General features: G+C 35.1%; 1 protein-coding gene across 1 annotated transcript in view; it reads left to right on the top strand.

The window, feature by feature from the left end:
• KNDC1 (kinase non-catalytic C-lobe domain containing 1) overlaps positions 1 to 21,180 on the top strand; it is a 60,407-nt gene extending 39,227 nt beyond the window's left edge. The window contains exons 8-31 of the mRNA XM_017725866.1: positions 301 to 372; positions 475 to 536; positions 2,719 to 2,877; positions 3,211 to 3,288; positions 3,942 to 4,032; positions 4,204 to 4,366; positions 4,461 to 5,305; positions 5,413 to 5,557; positions 7,132 to 7,223; positions 8,662 to 9,059; positions 10,885 to 10,978; positions 11,090 to 11,187; positions 11,470 to 11,681; positions 12,963 to 13,076; positions 13,481 to 13,628; positions 13,890 to 14,069; positions 15,138 to 15,214; positions 15,251 to 15,389; positions 15,702 to 15,784; positions 17,061 to 17,211; positions 17,626 to 17,748; positions 17,851 to 17,910; positions 18,534 to 18,691; positions 18,954 to 21,180. Of these exons, the coding sequence (XP_017581355.1) occupies positions 301 to 372; positions 475 to 536; positions 2,719 to 2,877; positions 3,211 to 3,288; positions 3,942 to 4,032; positions 4,204 to 4,366; positions 4,461 to 5,305; positions 5,413 to 5,557; positions 7,132 to 7,223; positions 8,662 to 9,059; positions 10,885 to 10,978; positions 11,090 to 11,187; positions 11,470 to 11,681; positions 12,963 to 13,076; positions 13,481 to 13,628; positions 13,890 to 14,069; positions 15,138 to 15,214; positions 15,251 to 15,389; positions 15,702 to 15,784; positions 17,061 to 17,211; positions 17,626 to 17,748; positions 17,851 to 17,910; positions 18,534 to 18,691; positions 18,954 to 19,185 (3,974 nt within the window). The 3' untranslated portion in view covers positions 19,186 to 21,180. The remainder of the gene's footprint in view (positions 1 to 300; positions 373 to 474; positions 537 to 2,718; positions 2,878 to 3,210; positions 3,289 to 3,941; positions 4,033 to 4,203; positions 4,367 to 4,460; positions 5,306 to 5,412; positions 5,558 to 7,131; positions 7,224 to 8,661; positions 9,060 to 10,884; positions 10,979 to 11,089; positions 11,188 to 11,469; positions 11,682 to 12,962; positions 13,077 to 13,480; positions 13,629 to 13,889; positions 14,070 to 15,137; positions 15,215 to 15,250; positions 15,390 to 15,701; positions 15,785 to 17,060; positions 17,212 to 17,625; positions 17,749 to 17,850; positions 17,911 to 18,533; positions 18,692 to 18,953) is intronic.
• The last annotated feature ends 4,773 nt before the right edge of the window (positions 21,181 to 25,953 follow it).

Raw genomic sequence — 25,953 nt, 5'->3', positions numbered from 1 at the left:
ATATATATACTTTTTTTTTTTCCTGCTTTCTTGACCTTCCTTTTCAGGGCTGGCTATAAAGAGACTAAACTTCCAGTTTCTTGTCTTTGTTCTGCAGAAATTGCTTTGGGTAATTGCACAGCTACTGTCTCTTTTTTGGCTTGTGTCTGTTCTAGCATAAATGTTATTTAAAGCATCATTTATCAAAGGGTAATTTCTGACACTGTAAATTCTTTTAAAAAAATTTTTATTTTTATTAGTGCTAAGTAGATACAAGAACAGATACTTATTATGTCTTGCCCATTTGTGGGTTTTTTGCAGTGGTCTTATGTTTGGACTCTGTGCTGATTGACTGCCATGGAAGGATCCTCTTTGCTGCTCCAAAAGATGAAGGTAAAAGAAGACATTGCATGCTCAGCTTTTATTTCTTTCCAGGGGAAGTGGAGAAGAAAGCAAACATCTTACCTTTTGTTTCTGATTTCTTTTCTCCTTCAGAATCTTGTGATGTATTTTATTTAGCTCCTGAAATTGAAGAAGAGGATGTGGATACTGAGAAGGTAATGTGGTAGGTTATGTAGGTTGCTTTGCATTTTATCGAAGGACAGTTTTATCCCCCTGCTAGTTGAAGAAGAAAGCTAAACTCTTCTAAGACTGTGTTAATATTTCTCAGTTCTCCCACTGTTTCTTGGTTATCTGTGGGGATTTTTAAAATATATTGACCTCTCATAAAAGTAGTTGCTTCTAAAATTTTGCCTTCCAAAATTCTTGGAGTAACTGCCAAAAATCTGTTATTCAATGGTATTCCATAAGACTTAATTATTTTCAGTTTGTTAGCAGTAAGACAGACTTTGAAGTCATGTTTTCATATTCTGAAGGTCACAGTAAGATCAGTGTTTTAGACTGTCTGGCCAGAAGCTCAAAGATTATTCACATTTAGAAGACTGGATAAAAATATTATTATCGGTATGTTTTTGCTATGGGAACATTATGAATTAAGTCTTTCTCCAATATAGTTTTCGTAGAGCTTTTTGCTATAGATAAAAGCCTTAAGGAGCTTTTAGAACAAAGATAATAAAAATGTCAAATAGCAGGTGAATGTGTCTCCACAGCAGCTACCTTTGAGTTGCGAACTGTACCACAGTGATCTTAAAAGTTAGGGGAACAGAATTTACAGTACCTTTCTATTATGTAACAAGAAAAGTGGTTAGCTAATATGTACCTTGTGTCACATGAGTTCTTTGGAATTAGACTTAATAATCATGAATCAGAAAATAAAAGTTCATAAAAATCTACTAAAAACATTCCATTTTCTGTAAAGCTATCTGTAACTAGAAAATATTTGTATATCTTCCTTAAAATTGCTTAAACTGCTTTGATCCAATGTGCAGGTTTTTTGAGGTTTCAGAAGCTTAAACTATCCCTGAAATATAATACAGCAGTCTCACCAGACAGTAGAAATTAATAATCCTGAAGTCTTTATGCTTTGTTCGTTTTCTTTAAAATGTCTGAAGTAATCTGCTTCCTTGGTTTTCCATAACATTATATATAGAATAAGCTGATGAGGTTGACTGTATAAATTTCTAGTTATGAACATTCAGTTCAAATTAGGGTATGGGAATGAAGACTGTAATGTCAATCACAATAACAGTAAAAAGAACTTTCTTTGAAGGATATGATGGATTGGATGACAAGTTTTTCCTCAATTAATACATTTAGGGTAATCTTGGAGTTCTGCACCTAAGGGGAAGAAAATTATTTATGTTTTGATTTAGCTGCTTTCTCCTATTTCAGGTATTTTTGTACCTATTAGTAGCTTTTGCTCAATAGTTCAAATGGTTCACAGATTATTTTTTTTATAGTGAGCTTACTTGTTATGTTTTGTTCATTGCTGTTCACTTTGCTCAAAAGAGTGCCAGAAAACACTGTTTTATGGGAACACATTGTGTACTACTGTGCTTAGAGTTCTGTCCACTGAGCCTTTTTAATATCTTTCGGGGCAATGTAAAGAATGGTGCTTTAAATTTGTTAAAATTGTGTTTATAGTACATACTAACGTATGAAAACTAAGCATTAAGTGGACTAAATCTGACTCTGAAAATTGTAATTCTTCAAACAAAACAAGCAAGCTGGTAAAGACCAAGTCCTTTTCAAGGTCCCTCATTGGTGCAACTTCAATTGGTCTAGCTGCAGGTAGCACAATAATTGCTAGAATAAATATGCAGTGCCTCATTCTTCTGACAGGTATAATCTTCTCTATAAAATATGACTTCTGCTGGCTAGCTCGTAATTACTGTGTGCCACTTACTTGCTGAATTATCATGACCTTTTTTAAGTAAATTGCAGCTGGCCAGGTTTTATGGTAGTACTCTGGAGCTTGCAGCAATCTTTTTATGTGAGAAAGGAATTCTTCAAAATGGTTCTAAAATACGTTTTTCCTGGATAAATTCCCTAGGTAAAGAATAAGAAAATTAATGTCTGTTGCTCCAACAGTAGAAAAATAGCAACTGTTATCGTCCCTGCATGTGTAACAACTAGATTTTGAAATGGGCTGGGATTTTCATCAGCATCCTCAAAAGCCAAATGTAATCCGTACTTTGAAAACTCTAGCAATTTTTTTTTTTTTTCTTTTTTTGGCAGGGAATGGGGGGAATTTTTGGATAATTTGCTGGAATTGTTTTTGAAGTGGAGGCTTTTTTTAGTCTGTTTAAATCTTTTTTGTCTCTTACATTATGCCAATAGGTCTGTGTTTATGGTGTTGCTGCAGTTCTGTGGATGGCTGCAAAATACAGTGTTCCACCGAGTCACAAACTAGTATTGCCAAGAAAATTTAAAAAACTACTTCTGGATATGGCAAGAAAAAACCCTGAAGAAAGACCTTCTCTAACTGCTGCAATTAAGGTTACTAGATTTAGTTGTGTCCAAATTCTCATTTTAGTGATTTTAAAATCAAAATAATAACTTAATACTTGTAATAGACTGATACCTAATTAAAGCATAACCAGTCACTTTGGGTTTTGTTTTTAAAGTTACCTCCTTAGGGACACACAGAGGTGTGTTTTTAATTTAAATTGAAATTATCAAGGTACTTGGACTTGGACAAGGTTCATAAGACTTCCTAAACTTAGATTACTTCTAACTGACTATTTATATTGACTTTGTCCTTGTCCAAGAATACCTCACTTGACTGAAAACTTATTTACCCACTGAAAATTACTTTTTTCTTTTTTTTAGACATGCGATCATTATTTACTTGAACAAGGTATAAACAGCAAAAATATTTTGACATTATTGGGTAAACCCATCTTTAAGGTAAGAGTGCCACCTTTCTTTAATTCTGTGTTTTTTCAATTAATTCTGTAAATGTATTCCAGTAAGATTTTCTCCCCTGCAAGTGTAGCTAGATTTTGGGTTTGGTTTTTTTGTTGTCATTTTTTTTGGTTTTTGTTTGGTTTTTTTTTTTTTTAATGTATTTTCAAGTAGTCTTTAAGTATTGCCTTTTCCTAGTCCTTGCTATTGGAATGATCACTCCACAGATTGTGATGCTCTGACCCCACAATCTGTATGGGTGAAGAATAAGTGACTAATTTCATAATCTCTCTTTTTATTTACCACTCTGCAGAAGAAATTAATATGTAATTGTTGGGTTCTGTTTGTGTTTCAAATGTTTGTATATAATGCACACAGGATTCAGTCAATCCATAGAACTGAGCTTGTTCAAAACTTTGATTACCCTAAGGTTCTGATTTGAAAGACCAAGTTATCAAGATTTCTAAGCAGTTCTACCAGTCCTTAGACTTCTGTATGTAATTTTTTTAATTCCTCACCTTGGCATGACTAGGTTGCTGCTTTGCAGTATTCTAGGTGTATATGAGGATTGGGGTTTTTTAAAGTCATGTGCTGAACAGATTTTGATAAAAGAAAATGCTAATAACATCAATTTGGAGTTCAATGTTTATTGTTAGGCTGTTGAGGAAGAAGTCTTGTCTCAAGATCATGTCACTTTTGAATTTAAAAATGAGAAACATGAAATGGACCCTTCAGAGTCAAGTCTAGGTAAGCAGTCAGGCTCTGACATGTTTACTCTGGTTTAGTATTCTCTAGTTCAGTTCTCCACATAAGATTTTCTCAGTCCAATATGCAACTGTTTTTCTATCTAAATTGATTATTACTTGCTTTGCATTTATGTTTTACATATTGATCATCTTTCTGTGCTTTTGTTTTTAGGATTTGTGCCTTTTACCAGTGAAAGTAAACTTGTAGCAGTTAAAGGACCAGTACCATGCCAGATTTCACTAAATTGTGAGAAAGCAACATTACCTGTTGCATTCACCTCTCCTGCAACTCACTTTAAGCCTATTATTTTGAAACAAGATGCAAATATAACAAAGTTAGTATATCCTAAAGCAGAATAAGTTAAAGCTTAAACTTCATTGTTAAATCTATTTGAATTTTTCTTTAAAAAAAATTTTTTTTTTTTTCAGAGAAGTTCACACACCAGTTTCTGAGCAATTCAAGAAAGAGACAAGGAAAGAAAAAGGTATGGACTACAACAAATCGGGATATATAGAAGGCTCTAAAAGCTGTGGTATTGAGGATACAGGTGTTGCTGAAACTGTACCTGAAACAACTGAGTGTGATTTACAAGTTCCAAGCCACTTATTCCAGATGTCTTCAGAAGAGCAAAACTCAGGCAATATGTTTACTTCTACAGTTACATTACCATCACCATCTGATTCCTCACATATTCTACAAGAGAAGACCATTTTATCTGAAGATCCTTCCAGTTCCCTAGCTTGTCCTACATCTCCTAATTTTCTTCATATAAATAACATCATTCTCAAGCAGGACTCAGAGAGAAGAGTTCTGACATTTGTACCAGTACATTTGGCTGTATCAGAGCAAATACCAAATAAGCCTCTTCGCTCAAGAATTGCTTATGATTGCTATCACAGTTTGCCAGTGTTACTTTCAAGTACTATTGCAAGTTATAAAATGAGCATGCAGACAGAAAATGATGCCTCCCTTTGCAATGTGCAAAGTCATGAGACTACTAATACAAAGAACCAGTTTGATAAAAGTAGCCCAGTTATTCAAACCAACTGCCAAGAAACTGAGAGTGCTACCAGCATAGACAGTTTTTTCACTGAACAAGAACACACACAATGTACTTCAGTGAATAAAGACAATTATAATTTCTTTGATGATAAAGTCCTGCACCATCAGAACAGAACAAGTGGCACTTTACTACAGGAAGTGATTCATCTTATACAAGAGGAGTTTGCATTTGATGGTTATTTAGAGAATGGAACTGAAGTTTTTGATATGGGTATGTGCATTTTCTTCTGTATGTTATTATCGTTGATTTGTAAGAATATTGCTGTTAATTTTTTTCTCCCTCTTTTGTTTGTTTCTGTTCTTTTTATTTTGAACAAGGTAACTTCATTTTAAACTTAAAGGAAATTAAGTTTGGTATGTTCTCTGATAGAATTTGTGAGAAGTTTTGTGACCTCTACTGGGATGAAAAATTACTGGAGAATCTCTATCAGGTAGTAAATGGAGGAAGATCTTCACGCTTATGGTAGGTGTTTTTCAACTTTTTCCTTCTTACAGTTGAATTTAATGCTTTTATCCCTACTTCATAGCAGCAGGAAAGAATATGTGGTTTCTCTTCAGGTATTCGTACTTGTTTCCTGTAAACTATTATTTCACAGTTTGAGGTTTTTAAAAGCTTTTTCCATGATAATCAGTGCTTAATGGTTCAGTCAAAAAAAAATATTTTCTACTACACTTGTCTCTAACTCCATCTTATGACAGCTGAATAAGGAAACCTAATTCTGGTCAATATTGGTTACAAACATTGATGGAGAGCTTCATAGTCTTGTTAGAAGGAGGCTGTTTAATCAGAAGTATATTGCTCTCACTGTTCAGTTTGCTTATTCTGTTTGATATTAGTTCTTTATACATCCTGTGTTCTAATCACACCCAAGAAAAAGGAAATTAATTTAGCTTTGCTAGAAATGTTTTGCTTAACTGGTTTAATTTGACTCAGTGTTCCTCCTGGCAGTCTTTTGTAAGTAGCCTGTTAAGTGAGAAAAAACAGCTTAATTAATTTCTCGTTTTTCTTATTTGATCTTCATTGACATATGTATCTACCTGAAAAATAATTTCAAAATTCTTGTTTTATTGCAGCCTCCAAATGTAGCACACTTTTTATAAAAGCTTCTTGCTGAAGACAGTTGAAAAAGAAAATCAATTTATGTCAAATTTAATTTGGGGGTTTTTGGAACTACAAATTTGAAGTTTTGACAAAGAAGCTTAGTACATACAGTTTAGAAAAACTTCAGTGTTGAAAGGTGTATAATTCTTACAGCAAATTTCAGAGATAACGGATTATGACCTCCAAATACCCAGCCTTGGTATGCTGGCCTATTTCCATTTAGGTTGGGATTTTTAAGGAGATATTGAAAATTGCTTGGAAGTTAGGCCCTTAGTTCCCCAGAGTTCAGTGACATGGTAGGAGAAACCTGAACTGTTGCAGCTGAATTACTGAGATGTGTGAAGGGGTTATCCTCTATATGAACTTTTGTTACAAAGTAGTTTTTGACAGTGAGAGATCATAATTTATTATCCAGTGAAAAATACAGGTCTAGCTTTTACATCACATGCAAGGCCTGTCTTAAAATATCTCTCAGACACCGCTTTACTTAACATTAGCTTGACAAAGACTATAGCAGTTTTTCAGTGTTAGCTTCTTTGACTTCAGATTATGATTATGATTCTAACTATGGATAACTAGGAGTCAGTGTTATCCAGAGGTTGGATCCTGAGTGAAAAACCCACTACAGTAATTTGCAGTTTTAAGTTATGCCTGGAGTTAAGCCTTCTGTTTGTGTGTGCTCTGTACTTCTGTTGGAGTTCTGCCAAATGCTATACAGGAAAATCTCTGTCTTATTGTGCTTGAATAGCCATTTGAGCATTGTTTTTTTTCTTGTAAAATAACAACTGAAGCTGAACATTAAAACTTTAGGAAGTAGATAAATGCTATGAAGCCCTTTACTTGCATGGTAGAGTCACTTGTAAGATCTCATTTTACTGATGTAAATATAAAATTATAGGAAACATTAATTTTTCCCAGTCTCCTTGTATTTTCAGCATAACTGAGGCAGATGAAGCAAAGTGTGGCAATAAATTCCAAGATGTGCAGAAATCTGAAATCTTTTTGGAAAGCAGTGAGCAGAAAGAGGGTGAGAAGAGACTTCATGTTTCTAGATCTTTGTGTGTGCTGGGAATCTTATCAATGACATAAGCTTTGAGACACTTTTCTTGTGTCTTCAGGAAAGCACGCAACAATTACGGACATTTTCACTGAATCTTTACATTATCAATGCCTTGAGGACATAAATGAATGAAGCTTACATTTGACCCAGTGTTATTTTGTGGAATGTCATTTACTTTACTTACTTTTATTTAGATAGATGTGTCTGTTGAAAACTCCCAAAATTAGAAGTGCTGTATGTGGTTTTCTTGTGTTTGAGTAGATATTCTAGTGCCTGCTATATTAGTGGATTGTTTATTTATACTTCTTCAGTTTGGGTTTTATATTTCTCCTGACACACTTTGTGATCGAAAGTTTACAAAATATCTATCTTTCAGCAACTGAACTCAAAACTGAGCTGGGACTGGTGAATCCCAATATTATAACAAAACCATTACCCCTTCTAGGCTTGCTGCATTGATGGACAGCTTCTACTTGTTTGCTGTTTTACCAGTGTGAGGTTTTTTCAAGACAGTTCATCCAAATTTCAGCATTTAAACTTGCTTACTTCTCTGTTTTTAGCAAAGGGAAAATGTGTGTGTTTTACAGAAGGGCTTATACACTTACATTGTTCATTTTTATAGCAAAACATAAATTTGTAATTTTGCACTTTGCTGCAATATTTGTTCAATATTGCAGTTTTCCATTCCAAATCAGAATGATTGCAAATGTAGAGCTAGACTTTACTGTGGAGTGTGTGGTTTCTTTGCACCAATAATTTAGGTTTGTTTGACTCCAAGGTGGCATATCTAAGCCCTGGAGGGTTGCTCAAGTGGAAAGGGAGACTTCTGGCAGGTCTAAATGCTCCTGTCAGCATTATACCAACCTTTGATGGTCACCTCAGTCCCTGAAGGTTGGTAGTAGTTGTTATAACTGCAAAAAAGTCCCATCATAACTCAAGGGATTGAGTCCTGTAGGGATACAAAGTTTAACATCTATTGGCTGTATCGAGTATTCTTGCCCTCTCTCTATGGAATAAAAGCTTCAAGACTTATGGATGGAAAAAACTCAAAAGCTAATGTGTTCTTTTTCACTAATGTGTTCTTAGGTCTGACATATTTAACTTCTGTCTTAAAGTTTCTCTGTATTGTTTAAATGCTTGTTGCCTATGCATGGAAAATATTTCGTACTTTTCAGAAATGCATTACTTAACTATTGCTTAATAGTTCTGAAATGTTTTTAACCTTTATCATTTTACAATGTGTAGTTGAGAAAAAAAATGTAAAGTCACAATAAGCATCTAAACCCACTGTTAGAGCACATACGTGGTCTCATAACAGTGTTTTGTATGGGTAGTGTTTAAGTTCAACAAAGCATGCATTGCAACACATAACCGTTATTTCTTTTCCCCTATACACCTTTTTTAGGAAAAGGGGAGGCAAACTTTGACGTGAAGGCTGAGCCTATGATAAAAACATCATTAGTTGAAATGGATTTTGATGAGTCACCTTCGGATAATATCAAAAAAGAATTGACTCTGCAGAGTACAATCCCCATAGCAAAAGAGCAACAATATTTGCAAAGCAACAGCTGTGATCCAGGCTTTGCAGAAGGAAATACAAGTTCAGAGGAACAGGCCATGATAAAGATAGCTGGAAACAGCTACCTGGCATCTCCCAATCTACCTGACTTTCATGGCTGTAGTCCTGGTTGGAGCAGTGCTTTTTATGGAGCTGAATGTTTTGATTCAGAAGTTCATAATTACTTGAAAAACCTTGGAAAGCAGAAATCAAGTGAGTCACAAAATATAGATGCTAAAAAAGTGGTGAGTACATTGATTTTAAATCATTAAGATACATCTTGTTGCTTAATAGCGTGATAAAATTCGTTCTGTTATAGTGAGTCGAAACACCATTTCTTCTTCCAAATATTGATTCTTAAGTGGTTTAAAATCCTCAAGATTTGTCATGTCTTAGCAGTAACCACAGTAGAGGTAGTATCCAAAATAAAGCTCACTGACACAAAAGTGCCATCACTGACCTACAACCCACCTCCTGTTCTTAAAGTTGAGTGGAAAAGCCCTGTCTGTTCTTTGCACCAACCCCATGGTGGTGTTACTATAGAAAAGAGCTAAGAATGCCTGTGACTGGAGCACATCATAGGCATGTAGCTTCATCAAAGGTTTTTATACTCTAGACCTACCTGAATTGGAAAATGTTGTGGAATAGACAGGGAATTTGCCTCTGACATCATTGCTACTCACCCCAGGTCTTTTATGGGACAACCCACTTTGTCTGCTGGATTCCAAGTGGTTGGTCATTCTGATTCCCTTTCTTTTTACATAGTCTCTTAATCACCTTGATTTTGCTTTAATTGATGAAGCAAAAACAGACCTTGAAGTAAAAGATAGCAACTTCCAGTTAGAATCTGGATAACAGCTTTCCTGTGCTTTCCCTGTTCTCTGTGTGGTACCTCTGTAGGAGTACATCTTTTAAAAATCCAGGGGGCTTTTGTGACTCGATGTTAATGAACTATGTTGTTAAACCTTTTGAGCTTTTCTGAAAAAGAGTGACAGGTTTTTCTTAAGCTCAAATTAATTTCTAGCAAGTCCATCCCATTAAAGCTAACCTATTTACCAATCTGTTGTTTGATATGTTAACTCTGAGCTGTGTGTTTTCTGATCACTCTGCTTGTGGGAGTTGCCTGCTGCATTCCGTGAAATTACTGCATTTAAAATACTGTTTCATGTAACTGGGTCACTGGTAGTTAACTTAGGACCCAAGTGCAAAAGTCACCACTTTTATAAAGCACAACATACATCATGTTTGTTGTTTCATAATAAATTAGAAGCTGAACCCAAAGTGGATGGCCCATTTTTACTGGCTGATAAAATAATGAAACCTTTGATATGCAAACAATTATAAATGTAAATGTTTACTTTTAAATTGATACATTGTGAGAGGCCTGATATACTTTCACTTCTATTCATTGCTTAAGTTACGTAATTCTATGGAAATTTAGTTTAATTTTTTCGATTTTGTGAAATACATAAATATAAAACATGAAAGCTGAACTTTGAAATTTATATGTCCTTTATTTCCAGAGCAGCTCTCTTGTCTGCCTTCTGACCTGGTTGTACAGTATAGTGTAATTATACTTGTTTGGAAGCCATTGATTTCAGTCAAACTTTCAGTTCTTGCTGGAAATACAGGTCAGCTGTTTAACAAAGTGTTTCTGGGGTCTGCACTAAATTCAGAACATACAAATTGTAATTCTGGGTAACTTCTGATTGTAAGTTTTAAAAATGCTCTTGAAAACAGCCAGATAAGTACAATTATAACTGAAGGCATATTTATGTGAACAGACTCAGACAAACTTCCATGCAGTCTCATCATATACAAACCTGCTTCAGTTCTTGAGTTGGGGAACTGTGACATCACTAATGCTTTTCTGGGAACAGGTAATACCTGCTGTATCTCGCCTGTAAGCACAGCTGTGAAAGGTAGTTTTTCGTTTTTAATATCATATTCTTGTCTGTTTGGATGTTCTTTTTTCTTCATACAAAATAATTCTCTTCTAAAACTTCACTTTCTTACTAGAACCACCTTCCACTTACAATTCTGATCAGAATCCTATTTCTTTTTAAATAGGAACTGGAACAATTGCTAATGATGGAGACAAAAAATTACAGAAAGACCATAAAGTTTTACCATAAACTATTGCAGAAAGAAAGAAGAAGCAAAGGTAAGATTGCAACAACTTGCCAGTAATAAGATGGCTGCATAGTACTTTTAAGGACTTGTTCTGTAAATCTGAATCATTGATGTTCTTATGCCATGTATTTTAAATCTAAAGGTCCTGAAACTAAATCTATGTTGCCCAAACTGAAAGGACAGCTACAGGAGATGAAATCAAAAGTGCAGTTTCTTGAACTGGTAAAGAAATATGTGCAGGCAAGTCAGACTTTTTTTCACTTATGCTTAATTTGTCATTTCATTACTGCATCAGTGTAGTTGGCCACCCAGATCACTATAAGAAATGTGAAATGTTTTGTGTCAAACTGCCAAATTAAGTAAGATCCAAAAGAATTATTAAAGGTAATTGCTACTAGTATTGTTTAAAAATGAAAAAAAAATCAATTATATGAAATGCAATTTGTCTTTAACTTGATTGCATTTTGTGTGAATTTTCCTCTTCAATTTCTTATTTTATCATGGCCTTGCTTCTTTGAGCAGATGATGTATGCAGAGCAGTGGGGTGTGGAATCCTATGTGCTGCCTACAGTCATTCACAATGGGAAAACTGACACCATGGACATGGCACCTATGGATGAATCATCATTGCTTCTTTACTATAACACAGAGAAACACCAGTGTAATAATCAAAATGGAGTAAGAGTTCTGCAGGCCGGTACACCACTTGGTTTAATGGCTTATTTATATTCTAGGTATAGTATACTTTGCACCTAAATTGGGGGTGGGTTGAAGCATAGTTGCTAAATCAGGAAAAACTTGTCTCTGTGATAAATCCTAGTTACTCAATATTGAATAAATTCTCCTCTCTTCTATCAAGTTTGTGTTATTTCTATGAACACTCATTTACAGAAATGGACATGAAAAAGGCAAAAGATCAGCTGGATTTGATTAAAAGTATTTGATAATAAATAAAAAACTAGTAACTTTAAACTCTTTTATCTTGTACTTATTTGAGGTTTGCTCTGATAGTTGCCATGGAATCAAGACTTTATGTTACTGCCAGCAGTACAACAATTCTTCAGATCATGTAATTTGGTTGTTCTTATTAATAGGGTCTGGATATGAAAATGTTTAGGTTCTGTTCTACAGATTATTGCCCCAATAATCAGTCCTTGCCACTGATCAAGATGCAGGCTTATCTCAGGGTTTAAAAGGGGATAAAGGTGTCCTTCAGCTCTGGTGAGGGCAGTGTTGTTTTAAGGTACCTGAGCTGTAATAGTGTGAAGGATGGAAATTGCCAGTAGCTCCTTCAGACTTGTGCCTCTGTAGAGGGAGCAACTTCCTCCCAGCTACTTCTCCCAGTTCATCCTGACTCTGACATCCAGTTACTTACTCTGAGTGCTGCTTTTCCTGGTAGTTAATATTTTGCACAAAGTGAAGAAAATATTTTTGAATTGGAGTTTCCACATTCATCAAACGCAGACTTTCATGATTAGCTGTAAGCCAATAGGGAGACCTCAAGGTCTGTGTTAAGACCTTGAGAGTATGTGTATATAAAAAAATAAAATGCCCTCATTTTTAATGTGTGTATAATTGTATTCTGTTGTTGAAGTAACTACTTCTCTAATTAGAACTACGGGGAATATTTTCTTGCTTAATGTATCTACTTCTTACGCTGTTATTATAATGAAAATGTTTCAAAGCAGTATCAAGTGATATGATAGAAAAAAAAGAAAATGTAATATGTTCTTCCATACTATTTAGATTGTAACTTGCCTTAATAATAGAAATGTCAAAGTGGTTATTCACAAAATTGAAAGTAGAGAAACTTTTTATAAAACTACTTATGCTTTCAGGGTTGCCAGTCAGAGTACTTGATGTGTAAAAATAATTTTTAAAAAATCCAAGGTTTTATGAAGAGCTTGAGAATTTAAAATGCCTGTTGATATTTTGAGGATTGTTTGCTGTTGCTGTACTCTAATGCAAGTTGAAGATGTGTTCTGGCTTGTCTGAAGTTTTCTTGTGCTTTACAGAAATGCCTTTTTAGAAGGTTATGTACAGCAGTTTCTTTATACATTTCGCTATTTCTGCACACAAGAAGAATTTTTGCAGTTTCTTCTTGATAGAATCAGCAGCACTTTATCCAGGTACAGTAAATTCCCATGAAAAATATTATCAAAGCACAATTGAGTTTCCTCCCAATAACAAATAGTTGTTTCTCAAAAGTCCTACTTAATTAAAATGAATTTTTATGTTTGTGTTTGTAAGACTCTCTTAACAAATGACAGCAAAACTAGAGCAAGAGCTGCATCTGACAATGTGCTTACTTCTCAGTTCTGCTTCTCACTTTTACCACTTATCCAGTAATGGGTAGTAATTACAAATACAGCTTTTTTTTCCATAGAACCATGGATGCTAGAGACATGAAGTTTAGGAATTTAAGATAATACATTAAATCCCAAATAAAACTTCTGGGTTTTGTCAACACTTATTTTTAAATTGGAATTGGATGTCAATTTTGGCATAATAAGTTTCTTTTTCTTCTCACCAGTGCAAGCCTGGATCCTTCCGCATCCCTTACCAAAATATGTAACCGCAGTTTCTACATCCTGCAGGCATGGATTGAAGACTGTTATAGTGTAGACTTTGCAACAAATACTGATCTTCTGGGTACCCTAAAAGAATTTATTTCTTCCAAGGTAATTCAGAAATTCAATAGATCCTTTAAGGGAAAAAAAAAAAAAAAATTAAGTCGGTTATGGGATATGTAACATTGTTATTACAAAAAGCTGCCCTAAGTACAATTAACGTAAATAAAAGAAAAATAATGCTATATTTGACAGCTGTGTTCAGTATGTCTGGTTTTGGACAGGTTAAGAATCTTACAACTGTATTGTAACTTGCTTGTAATTTCTGGGAAATTGAGTTCTGCTTTCTGTTAGCCTGTTTTGCATTCCCAGGTTGCTTCATTAAATGGCTATGGGGAGCGCTTGTTGTCACTGCTCGAGGATGCCTCTGCCAGGAAAAGTGGCAGTGCTGGTCAGTGCTCTAGTGTGGACAAATGTGAAGAGGAAAGTGAGGAGGGCAGAAAAACATTACATTCCCTATGTAAAAAGCTCTCGGAAGATGTTTCCAGAAAGGTGTGTCTTTTCTTCAGACTGCAGTGTATGGAGCATGTGTCCATATATTACATTTTGACAAAAACAGAAGTGTCCAACTCAGAATCCAGCCCACATACTTAGTAAGAATTAGGTACCTGCATTTTAAATTTTCTTTTGAAAGTATCTAAGATCCAGACAGTTCTGTAACTGCGAAAATAATCTTAAGTTTTAACTACTGACAGCTGTTTCAGTAATCACAGATCAGATAATAAAAAACTTTGAGATTTGAACTCTTCATTCTTGACACTATCATGTGATTCATTGTTATTAGGAGTCCTTTGCCCCCCTGTCAACCATTAATGCTTTTTATTAGGCATTGGTTTTTGTAAGACTATAAATACAAGAAAACAGCGGGAGCTAAGCGGTTTCCTGCTAGAACTTGAAAGCTTGTAGCAAGAACTTGTCTGAATTTTTGTCTGTATTTACTATTTTGTAGTGTTCTAGAGCCCCAGAAACCAGAACATACTGCAGGCTTTTCCCAAAAATAGATCTCTTTACAGAGTGACCAAAATAACATGTGGAAGTCAAATGTATCAATATTGTGCATTAAGATTGTAAATTAAGAACCAGCCTCATGATAAAGGTGCACAATTCCGTGGGTATATTGGGGATTCAGGCAAGGAAGGGCAAACAGAATAGAGGAACATGGACTTTTTTTATTGTCATCACATAATAATGGTAATGGAAGACAGAAGAAGCAAAAATAATGGAAAACAAAATATTTCTTGGAAAGAGATGTTTGATTCTAAGCAAAAAGAAGTAAAATGTTTTATAGCAGCATGCTTGAATACACAGAGGTTTGTTTTAAATACTGATTGTTGATTGAGATGTGGCAGCCTCCTGTTTAGACTCCTTGTGCATTTTATATTAGCTTAAAATAGCAATGTTGAGTAAACCAATTCATTCTGGGCTAACGTTGAAGATTAGCTGAAGAGTTTTGCATGCACAAAGGTGTTTCTCTTAACACTTTCCTGAAGTGTTTGTTCAAGAGAGAGACATAATGTTTGTTTTAGAGAAGTTGTAACCTTACATTTATTTTTTCTACAGAACTTCTACTGGAAGCGATCCAAAGGTATGGGACCAATTGCACAATATCAGAGAGAGAGACTGCACACTGGTTCAGCCGTTTTGCCAAAGCCCTGCTGCAGCAGTTTTCTTTTAGTTTTGCCAAAGCCCAGCTGTGGCAGTTTCACAGAAGAAACCTCAGTCTCCTTTGCTAGAGCAGACGAAGTGGGACCATTTCTCTTGATAGAGTGCAGTGCCCAACAGCTTTGTTGGCAGCTGACACTACTGCAACAGGTACAAAGGTCTAGGTTTATTTGGAAGTACAAATAATATCTATCCTCTTACTTGTTCTCATCTTTCTCTACCATTTCCCAACCTTGTTTCAAGCTTATTTCATACTATTTTATGGTACTTTGAACTAAAGCTTTTCTGTTGAAACCTCTACAGTGAAATACAGAATATCAAATGCTGTTCTTAGGCTGTGATCCCTCTCAGAAATTTATGCAGGTGGGGTGGGAGGGGGACATACTCTGTCATTTTTATCCCTGAGCATTTTAAAAGAACTGTTAGAACTAACAGCAGATATATCTTACTCTTTTTGTTTAGGAAGTATTTCATAAATGTCATCCAGTACACTTCCTAAATTCCAGAGCACTTGGTGTTAAAGATAAGTGTGTTGCTGTGCCAAAGTAAGTTGCTTGTTTTAACTGCCCTTCTGTTTTGTTGACTCACAATAACTTAGAGTATTACACTTTTAATACAGCCAGAAACAGAGAAACAATTTGAATACTTAGTATTTTTTTTTACAAACTAGGTAGCCTGTTTATATGGATTATTTAATTTCAGGAGTTTTCATACGTGGATACAGGTATGTACCTATGCACATGCATGTATGTGGAAGGTCACATTTGCCAGGTGATTTCTTTGAAATCTGAAGTGTGTTGAGGCCAAAATATTTCTAAGAACTTGTGTTGGGAGTTGGTTGAAAGGTTGCATTTTTGGTAGGGAAAAAATGTAATGGATTCTGAAGTAGGATCCTTGCTTACGGATGTGTGTACTTATTTAAAAACTCAAAGACACTTACAGTCTCACAGAATAGCTGAGGTTGGAAGAGACCTCTCAAGATCATGTAGTCCAACTACCTTGCTGAAAGCAAGGTCATCTGGACCAGGTTGCCCAGGGCTGTGTGCAGTTGGGTTCTGAAGGTGGATGGAGATTCCACAGCTTCTGTGCAATGTTCCTTCTGTACTGTTAGGGAAATTAATTATTGGTATTCAGAGATACACAGAAATTTTCCTGTAGTTACTAGAGTGGTTACCAACCTATTTAAATTATTTTGCTTATCAGTAATTAATGTTTTCATCCAACCACGTAGACCTAATTATTTTTATGATGGTCTACTTCTTACATACTCAGTGGATTCAGTTAGCTTCTAATTAGTACTTGTTAATTGCACTACCTATGGTAGATTTTTGCTTCTAAGGATAGGGAATGAACATCTAAAGGATCTCATTTTTTACAGATTATTCAATGGCCAAGGCTAAATCAGCTCATTTATACAGATTTTGGGGTCCAGTCATGGGAAACAAAGTGTGTGGTGCCCCTTGATATCAGGTTCAATTTCTTATGTGGCTGTGGTTGTTGAGTTTGGATTTCTGGCTGTTATTTTGTGTCAGATTGGCTGGAGTTTTATTATTCAGTAATGAGTGGTGAAAGTGGTTTTATATACAGAAATGTATCCTGCATATGCTTATTTTTTGATCAGATATAATTATCTTGTAATTATAAGGAAGAAAAAGTAATACAGCTCACTATGTACATCATGAAGTATAAAATCAAGATGGAAAGAAATGCAAAATTATTTTAAATGGTTAGAAGTTGACATCTTCACAATCAAAGTTTTCTTTAAAAATCCAATATCAGCCAGAATTATTTTTGCCTTTTTTTTTTCCATATTTTCCTTAGGGCAGTTTCTGCTGACACAGTTTCACTGAAAGTCTGTAATCTGTTTCTGTCAAAGTGCATACAAGACCATTACCTTCTGCAATTATTAAAAAATGCAGACAGCATCAGCACCTGGGTTGCTGCTGAAATTGTAACATGTCACACAACTAAGGTTTGTCATTGTTTATTGTGCTAGTAACTACAAAATAGTTATTTATTTGTTATTATCTATGAATTGCTATGTAGCAAACCTGCAAGAAATGTTCTGAAATACACCTGTGAGTGGGCTGTTAAAAATTTGGTTTGTTGTCACAAGGAGGGTCTTGGATGCTTTTTAGTAGCAGGTGTCAAAACCTAACAGAATGTAAGAAATGGCTTGTCTGAGAGGAATATAGGTCAAACTTTTATCAAGGACACCTGAGTGACAGAAAGGGGAAAACTTTGGTGAAGGGAAATGTTACTACAGAGAGCAATTTCGATAACAAATTGAAAAAGGAAATACCTCTTCCCCCTTCTCATTTAATTGTATTGTGTAGATTTACTATGTCTATATATGTATATATTATATATCTTAATTTTTTTCCAGCGGCAGGTGAGCTTGTTATCAAAATTTCTTCTTATAGCAAAATGCTGCTATGAACAAAGAAATTTTGCTACTGCAATGCAAATCCTAGCAGGACTGGAAAATCTTATTGTACGACAGTTACCAGTAAGTTTGGGACTCTGTTCTCTAACCATTTTACTTAATGTAATTCTGTTTGAATATGGACATTAATGTGAAAAACAAAAATATATTCTGTTTTATTATAAGGCCTGGAAAATTTTACCTGCAAAGGTAGCTGAGATAATGGAGGAACTCAAGGCTGTTGAGGTATAGTATAAACTCCTTAATGCAAAATGACTTCTTTGGGGTTGGAGAAGGTGCAAGATCTGTTTAAATGGGTGTCTCTACAGAATGAAAACCATAATTATTACTTTGTATTATGAATTTAATTTGATTGAAGACTTTTTACTCCTAATCAAAAAGTTTACATAAATTTTGATCTCAGTATTTCTTTAACATGTGTCCTGTGTGACAAATCAAAATTTCAGAAGCAAGCTAAAATATTAGATTAGACACATTGCATTAGAAGATTTCTGGAGATGCTTTGCAGCTCTAATATGTTCTGAAAAATCTTAAATGTTTATTTTATTATAGCCATTGTCTTACTGATCTATACAACTTTGAAACATAGAGTGAGGTTTTAAAATGCAATTTTGCCTGTAATTTACAACAATTAAAATGTATGAAGTATCTTTTGATTGAAGTTACTTTTATTTATTTGTGTACTTTAAAAAGTTTGCTACCAGATGAATTCATAGTGTTGTCTTGAACTTTAGTGGCAAAAGTTGATATTCATGACAAATAAATAGATAGTGTTAAGTACATGGAGAACTTGTAAAGCCTTCCCCAATACTTAATGTGAGATTAATCTGAGTGCATTTTTTAACTAGGTGTTTTTAAAAAGTGACAGCTTATGCCTGATGGAAGGAGACAGATTCAAAACTCTTCCAACAATTCCATCAGCCCATGTTTTGGCTATGCATGTCCAACAACTTGAAACTGGAGGATTCACAATGACAAATGGAGCTCACAAGTGGACTAAACTTAGGTAATTATTTTAATTATGTGTATATATCACCTACATTTTTTATTACACTATTGTCTAATGAGATAACGAGAACTAATGCAGCATTTCACAGTTACCAGTTCAAATAATTTCATTTGTTTGGACATGTAATTAGAGGTACATATACAATAGAATAAAATGCTTGATGCCTTTGAATTTCCTTTAAAGTTTGGGTTTTGGTTTATGCTTTTGTTTTTATCATCAGCAAAACGAACTAATCTTTTTTACCATATTCTCTTACAAGAAATATTGCAAAAGTTGTGAGCCAAGTTCATGCCTTCCAAGAGAATCCTTATACATATGCACCAGATTTCAAGCTGCAGTCTTACCTCAGACAAAGAATAACTCGTTTTAAAGATGCAGACATTTCTGCCTTGGCAGCTGACAACTGTGCCAACTTCCATCAGATACCAGCAGAAAAACATTCTCGAAAAATTCAGGACACACTGCGCAGGATGAAAGCAACATTTCAGTAATTATTTATGTTTCATCTGTTCTATTCTGAGTCTAGACTGTAAAACTGGATTAAGTTGGCTTCATCTACTGGACCAATTTCCAAGCAAGTACTTAAGTGAAACAACATAAGATACTGTCTCAAGTTGAAATTATTATATTTCTTAACATGCAATTAGAAAATGCTGACTAATGAGATTTGAATCGCTGGCAACTGGATGGCAGATCAGAAGAATAAAAATAGAGATAAAATTAAAGAGAGTAAAGATGAAAAAGATTATTAATTTTGTTACTCTTCTTTGGCATAAGTAATTAATTAGCCTGAAAACCAATATCTAAAAAATACTGTGGAAATAACTTAAAATTACAGCTTCTGTTGCCAAGTTGGCCTAGGAGATTTCAAAACATAGTTCATTAAATCTTGAATCTATTTTTATATAAACACAGTACACTTATATCCTGTCACATTGTGCATATAATTCAGGAACACAGATCCTTTGCTATTCACTGACTGTTGGTGTGTGTTGCTCTTATGTTGTATATTATGAAAACTGTAACTGACTGAAATAACTGGCCATCTATTTCTCCTACCAAGGAAGGAGAGGAATCCTATCCTTCAACTTTTGTTTGTTTGTTTGATTTTAAAGTCATCAGACTAACCTGTTTCCAAATGAAAGTAAGATCTGAATGTAAGTATTACCAATTTGTTGCTCTGCTTCTGCACTCCTGGCATTGTGAAGACAGTAAATGTGAAATTGCTTTTTTTATCTGTATTTGGCACAATAGTCACTTTGCCAATTTACGTCTGTCTGTATGTGTGCACATTTGAGTATGGCTTTTGCACCTGAGGCTATTTTTGTAGATCACAGTGCTCCAGCAGCATCCAGGAGAAGATAACCATGTGAAATTTGGATCTGCAACTTGTAAACCTGTGGTGCTAACCTATTTATGGAGCTTATACTTACAAGACCTTCTAAATGGCCATGAAATGTGTTGCTATTGCTAGAAAATTTGTTGAGCTACCCAGGTTTATGGAAGGCCAGAGTGTTAAGGCTGCAAATTATTGACAAATACAAATATTTCTACCAGAGGGAGCAATGGTAGTGTTGAATGAGAAGTAGGGAAGGGCAAGAGACAGTTAAGCATTGTTCTGAAAGTGATTTGCTTAAAACTGTGTTTAAAAAAGATGAAAAAATGTTTTGAGAGAAGTGAAGGGCAGATGTGAACTAAGTATCTCCTCAAATGTTAGTGATGGAGAAGGGTAATGATGTAAGAAATGGGAGTGTGTACATGTCTGGTATTTTGCAGTTGTACTGTTGTGTTTGACAGAAGTGCATGTGCACATGCTAAACTGTAGCTTTCTCAATGTATAAGGGGAAGGCTTCTCCTTTTCTCTTGTCAGTAACAGCAATATTACATCTCAAGCCTCTCTCATCTTCCTCAGTAAAAACAAGGTGTGTCCATACTTTCCTTTAAATACTCAGTTACTTTTTCCTACTAATACAATAATACTAACTTTTGGCTCTTACTGCTTTAAACACTGGAGAACTCAGTCCTCAACAGGGTCTTCTTGCTTTTGTTCTACTTTTAATATGATTTATTTTGTTGTTTACCATAGGTAGTTTTAACATGTCGTTAATTATGGTACTCTGACTTTGACTTACCCTTAAGGAAGTAAATCATGTTGCTGTTTCTCTAAAAATTGCCAAATGTGAAAACATTTAATCTTTACCTCCTACCTTTATATAATATAATGATTTAAGAATGTTAATGATAACGTTATTTTCAGACATACATTTCACGTATTTTATCTGTATGCATTTATCTTAAATAATTGTTTTTAATAGTTGTTACTTGGGGTTTTCTCAGTTAAAAATTACCATTCACTTGAACTCACACCTTGCCTTTGAAAGACAGTAAAATTTTAAATAGCATAAGCTTTACTAATGTAAAGTACTCCACAAAACTTGCTAATCACATGATCTTAATAAATTCATTTTATACAGTTACCAGTCAGACTTTTGAGATTGCTTTTGTGAATTTTTTTATCATTTATATGGCCTTTATTTATATTTTTCACTCATGAAATATAGCTAATATTAGCTCATGTATTTCTTAGCTCTGTATTATTGCATCTAGAAAATATTGTTTATTCTATGACAGAAGCTGGTGCTGTACAAGATTTTAAAAATCAACTCATGTCTCCTGTAAATGCTTCAGTGTATCAAACCTTATATTGGTATTAGTACATAGTATTGAGTTATGGTACTACTTTGGGGTGTTTCCATCAAGCAGACATTTCAGATTTTGTGGTTAGGTACCCACAACAACAGCAGCAACAAATGTTAGTAGCTATTGAAAAAAAAAATCACTCCTTTGCAAGGAAACTGGTTTGGTTTTGTCCATGAACACTGAGGTATCTGCATCTTATATGACACAGATTTCAGACAGAAGTTACATCTAGCATATAACTGTACTGCTTAGTTATGACTAACAAGCAGTAAGGGTTGAGCTAAAGTTTTCTCTCTTTGTGGGGAATGTCCTTTAAGAAAATAAAATGGGACAAAACAGATCAAAGAAACGTGTTCATTTTTATCCAGTTGGCAAAATATTATCGGCATCAGTAATCATATTGCATAAGTGAGGGACTTTGCACTCTGGCCCTGTGCTTCCGTTCCAACACCAAACTACAATTTTTTGGGGGAAAAAAATTGAGTTTGTTCTTTACGCCAGAATTGCCACCAGCTCTTCTTCATTTTTTCTACATTTCCCTCATCTTGCTTTTATGTTTATTTTTCAAACAGTGACCCATGGATTTCTGAAATGAAGTCTGCTCCTCGAGAGCCTTTCCAGTTGCTTTGTATATTGGTGCTCTTTCTGTGTCCCTTTGCAGATGTTTGCCCCCAGGATCCCTGGGGTTTTCACTCTTCTTGTGAGAGAGCTGGGAAGTGTGTCCTAATTACACCAACTCCATTAGAAATCGGATTTCCAGTTCCAACACCTCCAGAAGCCTGCCAGGAAACAGGGATGAATTCAACTGGATCCTGTGAATCCTATTCTGCGGAATCCTAAACAAAGAAGCTGGGACATAATTAATGAATCAACACTGATTCATGATTCTGACAAATTCCTTTCCTTAGAAAATTTTCAGCCACTTCTAGACTTTGCTTTGTGTATTGGGTTGGTTTCATAAGCATTGCTGAGACTCATCACATCTGTGAGTACTCAAGGTGATTTGCAAAGGATTAAAACTTGAGGAAAGTTTGTAAATTAAAAAATATATAAACTACTGTTAGAAAGGAGTGGAAGCCATCAGTTTTTTCAGTGCTAAATATAAGATTGATTGTTCTAATCCTTGATATTATGACAGTGGTAAGAGTGCAGATAAATTATTTTTTCTCCCTCATCCTTGCTTAAATACAACCCAAAGCATTGCCTTATTTAAATTCCAAGCATTCTGTTTGGAGCTAGCTTTTCCTTTTTTTTTTTTTTTCCAGAAAGTATTTTTTTCTCAAAATATGCTTTGTAAATAATTAGTTTTAAATGTATGCTGAGTTTTGAAGGACCCTCAAAGCATTGGAAACGCAGATTTGAACAATATTTGAAAACTAAAGTCCTATAAATCAAGCTTAGTTTAGTCATCATCTTTGGGATTTGACTGAGTAGGAGATATTCTTCACCTATAAATGTTTTTGCCTTCATTAAGTTACTATAAATGTAAGAAATTTTCAGATAGCCATTTTAACACTGCCCTCACTACAGTTTGGATTATAAAGGTTTTTGGGAGGTTTTCCCCCCCCAAGAGATCTTGTAATTATTAATTACCAATAAATTACTAATTTGTGGTGGAATATTCCATTGGCAATTTTAATGTGGTTTCGTAGTCTGATAATCCTCTAAAATACATGTGAGAATGAACAATTTCACATTTCAAATTTCTGTTTAAAAATTCCTGCAGCAAACAAGTTTGAAGAAACTTTTAATGTGGCTGTTTTTAATCTATCAATGAATAACAACAACTCTGCAAATAGATGCTTATTTGCTGTCATATGTGATAAAATTCATAAACATTAACAGTAGTAAATTATTCACCTAAGTAGCAAAATTCCAGGATAATCAGCTGCACAGTCATAGACTAGGATTACTGGGTTTTTTGTGGAAAAGGGAAGATAAAGTCACTTCTTCTGAGGAAGAAGTGTCTTGATTTCCCTTCAAGATATCTCCTAGTTCTCAGTTTCTTGATGCAAGGAAGGGAAAGGGCAAAGAGCTTGAAAATAAAAGGCTGAAAAAGAGCAGATGACTCCTGAGATGAGAGTACAGATCCATAGAAATGAGCAAAGTAACTTTTTTCCATGAAGATAAACTGCAGGTCGAAGGTCAGACAATTCTGTTAATGACAATTGTTGGGGAATACAAAATCCCCCAAATTAGTTTATTTAAATAAAAGATAAATGACTGAAATCTTGAGAAAGATGTTGAGAACTCAATAGAGTGCCAAGCAAAGTTTTGATGTTTGATCAACTAAGCTGATGAAATATTGAATATCCTAGGCTGCATCTGAAATTTGTGAGGATGATGTATTTTGAAATGTCACAAATAGTCCCTCATTTTTTGTTTCTTCAGCCCAAGGGGTGTATTGAAGTACACTATGCTCACATCCCTACCCACACCACCTTCTTATTCCTCTGATGACAGCCAGGATGTGATTTGCTCTGAGCCCGGCATGAGTACACTTTATAGCTTTGTGTATATAAGCTGGTGCTGGAACCATAGGGAATAATCTTACTATTGAAGATTTTATAGTGTTTAATAGAGAAACTGTTGAAAATCTGAATGTGGAAAGCAATCAAGATGAAAGTTACCATGAGACAACAAAGTTCATGATTCAAAGGAAAGAAAGAGATGAAAGAAGCAGAATAATAACACAGGACTTCAAAAAAGCAAACTTCAACAAACTCAAGGAATTGGTACATGAGGTCCTGGGGAAGGAATTGAAAGGCAAAGAAAAATTCAAGAGAGCTGAGAGTTTCTAAGAAGAGCTCTCTTTCTAAGAGAGTTTCTAAGGCTCTATTTTAAGTACAACAACAGTCTATCCACATGCAAAGGAAAGAAAACTCAGAGACCACTGTGGCTGCATTAGGGGCTCATCAATTACCTGAAAAAAATCAAAAAAGAATACTGGAAAAAAAAAGTAGAAATAAGACGGCTGCATTATCAAGAACAAATATAAAAGAACAGCACAGCAGCTTAGGAACAAAACTGGACAGACAAAAAGTTTTTGTCAGCAAGGGAAAGGCAAAACAATAAAAATAGTTTCTAAAATATTTTTCTATTATACAGCAAGAGCTCTCTGCTTACCAGAAGAGGTGAGTAAGTGCAGATGGTGCAAAAGCCTGGAGTGCTTGCTGTTCCACTGTCTCTGCTCTAAACAATGTATATCATGATCAAAGTTAACCAGGAATGCAGGTCAGAGGCTATCAAGCTAATTAGATGTATCATAACATTAACTTCTGATTGCATCTGTACTATAATAATAATAATAATAATGGGGGAAATTGAAATTATCTTGGTATTACTGTATTTTTGATTGAGGAAGAATGAGTGAGTTCTCAGAGAACCAGAAAATAATACTACTTTTAAAAAGTGGGCAAGAGCACAGTAATGAGTGGAAAGGTGAGGCAAAGAGAATGACAGAGAATCAGCCAAACTTTGACACTAGAAGAGTTACTGAAAAAGCTGACTAAAAATCTGTAAGTGTAGACACTAATTTAAAAGGCTGACGTGCTTTTGTCCTGTAAGTAATTTTTAAATAACCTAATGGTCAAGGTAACTGTCCCAAGAGATGAAAACAGCGTGTTGTACATTGAAGTCAAATGCCCTTGACAACAGATCCTCCTGGCCTGATTATATATTTGGTTGCTCAGATTCAGATGATGGGCCTCTAAGGTGAATACACAACTGGTTAATAAATCATTTCAAAGGGTAATTACCATGCTTGTTACATTGTGAAAGTGAATGGTGTGGAGTTAGGACTACCCAGATGTTACGAGTGAAAAGCAGGTGCAGATCCCTCAGGGACAAGGCACAAAGTAAGTGAAAGCTTTGGCTTTATCAAGTGTAATATTCCTACAGTGGGAATCCTGGACCACCAATCAAATGAGGACCCAGTACAGTGGAGCCTTGCTCAGGAGTGAAGCTTCAGGGAAAGTGCTGTGGGGGTGAGTAATGAAAGCTGTGCTAATTAACATTTCGTAAGTATGCAGTGTCCTGTTTTGCTCATTAGCTGCCCCATGTAACGTAGGTGCTGCTGTCTGAATTCCAAGATCTGCAGATGGCCTTCACCTTGGCACCCGTGCAGATGGGGGGAAGCAAACTATTCTGGCTTACAGCACTGAGGTAAAACATACTCAGTTCTCAACACACTCGGGTGGGAAGAAGGGAACTATCACAGTTACAGTAACAACAAGATAAGACCTGCCGGGGACTCTGCGTACTCCGATGAGGGAGGCAAACTATCCAGGGTTACCATAAGGCAGTGTTCTCCCAGCCTACTCTGTATGGAATGTGTGGGAGTGTCTGTGAATTTTACTGTTGAAATCCAAGGTGGGATAGAACGCACACCTACACAACATACAAGCACAGAATGCACAATAGTCATGATAACAGTTCAAATTTCAGCTTCAAGCCTTATGCTTTTGAAGGATAAATATTAAATGAAAAATAACTACAGAGCTTTAGTAAAAATCTCTGGGGATCGTAACAGATCACAAGCTGAATATGAATCCATGTGT

This window comes from Corvus brachyrhynchos, unplaced genomic scaffold, assembly GCF_000691975.1.
Source record: "Corvus brachyrhynchos isolate BGI_N302 unplaced genomic scaffold, ASM69197v1 scaffold61, whole genome shotgun sequence".
NCBI lineage: Eukaryota > Metazoa > Chordata > Aves > Passeriformes > Corvidae > Corvus > Corvus brachyrhynchos.
Note: the sequence above shows the minus strand (reverse complement) of the source record. Positions and strands in the feature narration are given on the sequence as shown.